Consider the following 8,949-nt stretch of genomic DNA (forward strand, 5'->3'; position numbering starts at 1 on the left):
CTCACCATAACAATAGAGTTGCAGGGAGTTTATGCTGTGCTGGATATTTTCCTTATGCAACATGTAAACCTTGTTTTAGCGCTATTACAAAGAACTACCTGCATGTCCTAGCCTTGGTCTTTGCTGTGAAGGAGATCAACGACAACCCCATGATTTTACTAAACATCAGCCTGGGTTTCCATATCTGTGACAGTTACTTCAATGCAAGGATGACTTATCAGAGCACCCTGAACCTCCTGTTCAAGTCCAAAAACATCATCCCCAACTACCGTTGTGATACACAGAAGAATATGATAGCCATCATTGGTGGACTTGATTCTGAAACATCCCTGTACATGGCCAACACCTTCAGTGCCTACAAGATTCCACAGGTAGGAATATGGATGTTTGGTGTGTGATCATTTCACAATTTTGGCACTTCTTCCATCTTACTGCTATAACAATGTTCTAAGAACAAAAAAAGAAATAGATGAAAAATAGGTACAGAATGGACAGAAGGAACAATCCTAAGTACCTCTTCTAAGAAGTGAGTTTAGGATTGATCCATGCTTTCTGTGTTCTACAAGGAAAATTATTTTAAATACAGATTTAACAGTTCTTTCATATTATATAGAAACTAGGGCTGTTGAAAAAAAATCGGTATAGTTCGGATTTGGCTGAATTCGGCCCATCTGGATTCGGGATATGCCGAAGTCCGAACTCCCTTGCTTCGGGTCCGTGCAATTTGGCGCGAATTCAAAGTTCGGGGAAAAAATTCTGCCGAATAAAGCCGTTAAAAACACAACCGTGCCTTTCTGCAGCTCCAGGGGGGCATTTTTGGGGGTAGAGGTCCCAAACTTTCAGCAGAGCTTCAAAGGACCCTTCTTGCAAGACCCCCCAAGTTTTGTAAAGATTGGGTTGGGGGGGGCTGAGATATGGGCCCCCACCCTTAATGTGCATCTCTGAGCAGAGCTTGTCGCCCACGCACAGAGCTCCCAGCCCCGACAAACAGCTGAGAGCAAGGGCGGGCAGGTGCTAAGAAGTTTGCAAAGCAACACAACTGCAAAGCAACACTGCAAAGCAACACCCACAACTGCAAAGCAACACCTTTGCAACCATGCAAAGCAACACCTGACATCTGGGAGTTTGCAAATCATGGAAAGGGACAGAGGCAGCTAGCTATGCATAATGAGCAGGAGGGGTGGAATTTCCCCTTTTGCATCGGACCCGGGATCAGGCAAATGCATTCTTTAAGTAACCATTTGAAAACCAGTTTTGAGCAAGCATCAAAATAGACCTAACCGACTTAAAATCTGCCTTCGACTCCATTATCAGAGATAAACTCTGGTCTAAGCTGTCTAGTATGGGAATTGACCCTCACCTTTTATTCCTTTTTAAAAAACTTCACTCATCCACAACATGCCAAGTAAAATATTCTTCAAACGGTGGCCTTACTGATAAGATCCCATTTAATAAGGGTGTGAAGCAAGGTTGTATACTTGCTCCCCTTCTTTTTAATCTGTTTCTGTCAGACCTGGCTTGTTCTTTAGAGCCTATTAATGGACACCCTCCTAAATTGGGAGGCAAAGCCGTTCCTATTCTTTTATATGCCGATGACACCGCTATTTTATCCTACTCTAAAATCGGACTCAAACGCTACTTAAGTGCGTTTGAGGAATACTGTCATCTAAATCTTCTTAAAATTAATTACTCTAAGACTAATGTCGTGGTTTTTTCAAAAAAATGGTCACCCACCAGCTGGCGTATTGGTCAGGCCAAAATCCAACAGGTGAAGAGTTTTAAATATCTCGGCATTACTTTTAATTATAACCTTAAATGGGCAGTTCATTAATCAGTTCACACTGATTATTAGGAATAAAGAAATGGGAAAAAGGAAGAGACATATCTTTGCTTACTACTTTGTCCTATCTATATGTTCTTCATTAGGTCACCTACTGCTTCTTTTCTCCAGAACTGAGGGAGAAAACCCAACTACGTTCCATTTACCAGATGGTCCCTAGTGAAACACATCAATGCATTGGGGTGGTACGGCTTCTTCTGCATTTCCAATGGACATGGGTTGGAATCATTGCAGTCAATGATGGTCAAGGAGACATGTTTGTGCAGATATTATTGGCACTCCTGTCTGAGAATGGCATTTGCCCAGCCTTCATTGACAGGCTTCCACCTTTCTCTTCCACCGAAGACATGATAGATGATTTCTTATTGACAAAACCCAAAGACAATCCGTCTTTTTTAACCCAGATCAAAATAAAAGTATTTGTTTTAAGTGGCGATACTCACACCATGATTTCCTTGAAATGCTTTCTATTTATCGCACAAAGGGTAGTTATGACTGAGGCCATCATGGGTAAGGTATGGATTATGACAGCCCAATGGGATTTCTCCTTGCACACATTTGAGCGGTTTTTGAACATAGAAGTCTTCCATGGTTCTTTATCCTTTACAGTTAAGTCCAAAGAGGTGTTTTCATTTCAAAATTTCCTTCGTATTGTAACTTCTCCTTGGCCAAAAGAAGATGGCTTCATCCGGGTCTTCTGGGAACAGGCTTTTACGTGTTTACTGTCAGATTCTGGAGTGGATAAGGTTAAAACACAGAGATGCACTGGGGAGGAAAAGCTGGAGAGCCTTCCTGGTCCTTTTTTTGAAATAAGCATGACTGCCCAAAGCTACTGCATCTACAATGCTGTCCATGCAATAGCATATGCTTTACATACCTTGTGGGTAGCCAGACAAAAATACAGGACAATGGCAAAGAATGGAGACCTCCTGCAAGCGTCAGATCAGCAGTCTTGGCAGGTAATTTGTTAGATCTAGTGAACCTCAATTATCATTAGTACTGAGTAAGGGTGTGCAACCAAAAAATATATATTTTTCTCCACCAGATTCAGGTACATTAGATGAGAACATTTTCAGGGTTTTTGAAAAAAGCCGAATCTCCATACCAGTATGGGTTTCTTCAGCTTTTTCATAAATCCGAAAATTTATAGCTCCATTATACCATTTGGGGAATACTTGTGGGGCTCTGGAAGGGGCTATTTTTTAGGGTATCAGCAACAAATTTGCAGCATATCTGCTTGTGACTCTCCTTAGAAGAACCCCCAGGTATGATAAAGTTTGGATCAGGGAGTCCAACTTTATTGGCCTCCATTTCCCCTCCATTTGGGGGCCAATAAAATTGGACCCCTGATTCAATCTTTACAACAAAACTCAGCAGTTCCCATAAGGAGAGTTGCCAGCAGGTAGGCTGTAAATATGGTGCCTCCACATTAAAAAACAGCACCCCTCCAAGCCCTACAAAGATTCCCCATAAACTACAACGGAGGCATTTGGAGAATCCTGAAAAGCCAAAAAAAAAACCTGAATTTTTTGGCTTTCCAGGTTAGGATGTTTCAGATTCATTTAAAAGAATCCATTTTTTCAGCTGAAAAAAGCCCAAAAATGGCAAACATGTCTTTTTTGTCTCCCCCCGCCCAATTTGCCCCAATTGAAAGAAACCCAATACCCGAAAAATTGTTTTTTGAAAAGGGGAAATACCCATTTGTTCTACTTTGCTATATGCTAAGCTCTGTCTATGTCTCTATCCCTCTAGCTTCACTCTTTCCTAAGGAGTGTCTCATTTAACAACAGTGTTGGGGACCCCATTCACTTTAATGAGAGAGGTGAACTGGAAACTGGATTTGACATTATCAACTGGGTGACTTTCCCAAACCAAAGCTTTCTAAAAGTGAAAGTAGGAAGGATGGATCTACAGGCTTCACAGGACACAGAGTTCACCATTAATGAGGAGTTAATCACATGGCAAAGGAAGTTTAATCAGGTGGGATCAGGCTGCAGGTAGTGGTAAAAATGCTTTTAAACAAACAGAGAGGTCTTATAACAATGTAGAACATTTCTCTATCCACTCCGTTTAGTGAACTGTGAATAGTTTAGTGAACTCCGCAACCAATCATTTACAGATGAAACAGCCAATAAGATGAAAAAGGAACAAATATTTTACATTGTCTTTATATGGATAGGTCCAACCTTTTTCTGTGTGCAATGACAACTGTCAGCCAGGTTACAGCAGAAAAACAAAGGAGGGGAAGCCATTTTGTTGTTATGATTGTGCTCCATGTCCCAAAGGGAAGATGTCAAACAAGAAGGGTAGGAGAAATATTGTCATTATTACAAAACATTTTAAGTGCATGTGAATATCTGGATGACCTTATTACTACCCTTTGCAGAACTTTGCTTATGGTCAATCAACAAACACAGTAAGCTGGGGTGTAAAACACATTCATGGTAAAATTCACAGCATTCATAGGTAACTTTGCCCCCAGCTATTCAAAAGCAAATCTCAGAATGCTTGTGGTAAACTATCATGGCAATAATCTGTGGTGATATAAATTCCCTGCACCAGCATAATGTATCCTTTCCCTTGAAAGATTTGAGGAGCAATTCTATATGCAGCAGGCTCTCATTAAAGCAAATGTCTGGTGGGTGATATAAATTCCCTGCACCAGCATAATGTATCCTTCCCCTTGAAAGATTTGAGGAGCAATTCTATATGCAGCAGGCTCTCATTAAAGCAAATGTCTGGTGGGTTACATATTTGGGGGCTCTGCAAGAGACTCCAAAGAGAATCAGTGAAGCTTCTCAGCAAGGAAAATCACTCATTCCTCAGAAAAGACCCAAGGTTACATCACAAAAGAAACCATCAAACGTCAAATCATCACAACTGGCTTCAAAATAGAAACAAAGAATCCTTCCATTCCTGATTTTCAACTACCTCCCATCACTGTTTTATCCTATTACAGCTCATTCCTGGAGGTGGGGCAGATCTGTGGCAACCAGGAGTGGTGTCGCCACACTGCCTCCACAGAAGCTTCCCTGCCGCCTAAAATAAAATAAAAATGATTTCTGCCACCAAAAAAAGGGGAAATGTCTCCATAGAGCAACGCAAGGATGTTCCATAAAAAAGTGGCATAGCCATGCTGTAGCTCAAGGGGGCATTTTCAGGTCCAAAGGGGTTAGGAAGCTGCCTAAAGGGGATACCCCCATTTAACCCGTGAATTTGGGTAACAGGTTTTCTGAGCCTGGCACTGCTGAGGCCAGTGAGCAGAATCCCAAGAGCAAAAACAAGATACAGTTTTATTTGTGCACAAATAAGGCATATGCAGTCGCTCGACAGACAGAGGTAACATTCAGTTGTCAGTTCACAGTATTTATACAAGAAGTATCTGCCAAAAACTGTCCATTCAAGGAAATCATTATAAAGTAGTGTTCATTGTTTCTTCAAGCACTACATCACTGATATATCCACTGCTCGTGTGTAGCATGTTCAGCATCCCATAATAACCTTTAGCATGTTTAATTAAAATACTAAATTACTCCTAGTGGATGTGATTTTTACTATTGAAATGAGAACTTTGGGTTACCTTTCCCTGGAATGTTGACAAATTGATTTACATGTTTATAACCATAGTTTGATGTTGTTTTACTATGTCATTTGTCCGGGAACTTTATGGCCTGTCTGGTGATCTACTGCCTTTATCCCCTGAGTGTGATATCCCCTGAACCCTTCAGGTGTGACTTTCTTGTTTCAGTTTGTCCTGTTCTTATGTTGCTACAGCAGTAAAGTGTGCCCTTGTCTATTACTACAGGATGTTCCTTGCCTATCTCTATCTCCAGTGTTTGTGAGAACAAAACATAATTATTTCTTCATTTAGATCTATTGTGTAATTAAGATAGCTCTATGGGAGTCTTTGCCCTGACCTGGATGGCCCAGCCTAGCCTGATCTCATCAGATCTCAGAAGCTAAGCAGGGTAAGCCCTGGTTAGTATTTGGATGGGAGACCACCAAGGAATACCAGGGTTCTTGCTCAGAGGAAGGCACTGGCAAACCACTTCTGTTAGTCTCTTGCCATGAAAACCCCCAAAAGGGATCACCATAAATCGCCTGCGACTTGACAGCACTTTACACACACACACATGGGAGTCTTCACTTATATTAGACTCTTACTAAAGTATGAATTTTATATTTGTAATAATATAGATATTCATGTATATAAGTTTCCCTGTCACTTAGGTAGTGTTTGCATACTATACCTAAGCCTGGAAGGAATTGTCCTCAGCACCTATTTCTCCATCTACAATGTTTCTATGACGCACCTCCCTTTCAACCACTTCAACATCCCACTCTCTCAGCCCGGCCGTATATGCTGAGGTAAAAGCGTTGGCCTGAGTATATTTGTGAGGAGATTATTTTCCTTCTCCTCCAGTCCCACACCAGTATTTATCTCAGAGAGAAATATGACACAAGAGGTGTTTTTTTTAACTTATTGAGACAAAACAGGGAAGTTTATTGCTCAGAAGTCACAGATTGATTTTTTAAGGAAAAGGCAGAATTGGAGAGAAAACTCAAAGTCTGATTTTTCTACACAAGATTACTTCAGAGAGATAGCTTAGATGTTTTCTTCAATCAAGTTCTTTTCATACTTAGTTTCAAGCTTAGTTCTGTCCCTCAAATCTGTTACTCAGATTCAGTTTCTCAGACTCTGTCCCCAGCCTAGCTCACAGGAGCGAAGGGAGTCTGAGTTCCTTTCTCTCCTCAGAGAACTCACAGAAGTTTGGGGAAATATCCAAAATTCCTCTTCCAGTTATCTCTGACTACCCCACCTTAGTGGCTGTAATCCTCCACACCTCCCTGCTACCAGAATAGCTCTACCTCAGAGAATAATTCCCCTTTGTGACCTGAGAATGGGCCCTCTCTAACCCAGTTCTCACTCCTGTCACTCCCACAGGTTCCGTGTTTCAATAGCTTCGGCTTTAACAGAACCCTCAGTTTCACAGAGTACAGTCTGGCTTCTGCTCATTTTCGCTACCAAGCTCAGAATCTATCACAGCCTTCTCTTGGCTGGTTCCCAAGCTTCCAATCTATCACAGCCTCCTCTCAGGCTGGGTCCCAAGCTTCGACTTCTTTCACAGCCTCCTCTCAGGCTGGGTCCCAAGCTTCAAATGTTTTCTGTCTCTCAGAGCTCAGAGTGTCAGCTCTCTGGCTCTGCCCACTCTTGGTCTGTCAGCTCTTGCTGCAGATTAACCCCTTATCCATCACAGTTTCTAACTTCTATCCTATCGTATCTAAGTCTTTGGGGAACACATTTTTGGTGACCACATCACCCACACATCAGTGTGGGCTCCCACTTCCAGGATTTCACTGTCAGTATAGCTGGCCAGCGGCAGAGCCCCACACAGAGATGTGGCTTTCTGGAGTCAGCATGATTTCCCCCACACCGGCAGAGATGCCTTTTTATTTCATGATAAGGTGGCACCTACACCAGCATGGGGTCATGCCAGCTCCTAAAGAGCTTCATCACCCCCCTTCATGATTATAGTCTTAATAATGTCTTTGTTAAAGGTTTCTTTGTTTAGAATATGGTTCAATGTATAAGAATGATATTTCAAAAGATGGGACCATTAATTTCACTGGTTGATTAATCATAATTTATGTGAACAGAAAAATGATACTGTTGAGAAACCGATTGGGATCTTTTTTGTTGTGCAGACATGGATGATTGTTCCAAATGCCCGGATGATGAATATCCAAACAAAGACAAAGATCAATGCCTGCCAAAGGTTCTCAACTTCCTGTCCTATGATGAGCCTTTGGGGATCACTTTAACTTTCTTGGTGGTGTCCATGTCTGTCATCACAATTTTAGTACTTGGAATCTTCATTAAACACCGGAACACCCCCATCGTCAAAGCCAACAACCTGAGTCTCACCTACTGTCTACTTATCTCCCTCCTGCTCTGCTTCCTCTGCTCATTACTATTCATAGGTCGGCCTCAGATGCTGACCTGCCTTCTCCGTCAAGTAATCTTTGCCATCATTTTCTCAGTGACTATTTCTTCCTTGTTTGCAAAAACCATCACTGTGGTTCTGGCTTTCATGGCCACTAAGCCAGGAAGCAAGACAAAGAAATGGGTGGGGATGAGACTGGCACACTCCGTCATTCTTTCCTGTACCATTATTCAAGCAGGACTTTGTAGCCTATGGCTTTACACAGCTCCCTCATTCCCTAATGTGGACACCCATTCAATGTTTAAAGAAACAGTAATAGAATGTAAGGAAGGATCAGTCATTATGTTTTACTGTGTCCTGGGGTATCTGGGTTTGTTGGCTAGTGTGACCTTTTTTGTGGCTTTCTTTACTCGCAAATTGCCCAGCACGTTTAATGAAGCCAAGTTCATCACTTTCAGCATGTTGGTGTTTTTCAGTGTTTGGCTGTCCTTTGTGCCAACGTATCTGAGCACGAAGGGGAAATACATGGTGGCTGTGGAGATCTTCTCCATCTTGTCCTCTAGTGCTGGTTTACTGGGTTGTGTGTTTTCTCCAAAATGTTATATCATTATTCTGAGGCCTGAGTTGAATAACAAGGAACACGTACTAATAAGAAATTAGTAGCAATCAGGTGGAGGAGTTCTGAGCAGGTTTTATTGAAAGTACCGTATTTTTCGCTCCACAACACGCACTTTTTTCCTCCACAAAAGTGAGGGGAAATGTCGGTGCGTGTTCCAGCCGGAGCAAATGCCGGCTGGGCGCGTGAGCGTCGGGACTTTGCGAGCCGGCATTCCCCAGGCGGGGAACTCCGGTTCATGCCGTCCAGACGTGCATGCACCCAGCCAGCTCTGTGTGCCCCGCCCACCTCCCAGCTGGCTGTCACACCGTCCGGATGCGCACGCGCCCAGCCGGCTCTGTGCGCCCCGCTTGCCCACCCCAACGGCCAGCTGGGAGGCTTTACAGCGCTGGGGGGAGGTTAAACTGTTCTGTGCTGCCTAGGCAGGCAACGCAGAGCAGTTTAAAGTCCCCCGCCCCCTTCCTGGGACTCCGCACACTCCCCCCCCCCCGCGCTTCCCAGTCCTGAGGCTCAGCTGGTGGCGGGGACCCGCCCACCAGCTGAGCCTC

At 43.1% G+C, this 8,949-nt stretch overlaps 1 protein-coding gene across 1 annotated transcript; it reads left to right on the top strand.

Annotated features, from left to right (window-relative positions):
* The first annotated feature begins 209 nt into the window (after positions 1–209).
* On the top strand, positions 210–8,445 carry LOC130490639 (vomeronasal type-2 receptor 26-like). The gene is made up of 5 exons (XM_056864453.1): positions 210–371; positions 1,927–2,799; positions 3,593–3,820; positions 4,020–4,146; positions 7,547–8,445. Exons 1-5 carry the CDS (start codon positions 210–212, stop codon positions 8,443–8,445), a joined length of 2,289 nt encoding a protein of 762 aa, XP_056720431.1.
* The last annotated feature ends 504 nt before the right edge of the window (positions 8,446–8,949 follow it).

This window comes from Euleptes europaea, chromosome 18, assembly GCF_029931775.1.
Source record: "Euleptes europaea isolate rEulEur1 chromosome 18, rEulEur1.hap1, whole genome shotgun sequence".
NCBI classification, from domain to species: Eukaryota; Metazoa; Chordata; class Lepidosauria; order Squamata; family Sphaerodactylidae; genus Euleptes; species Euleptes europaea.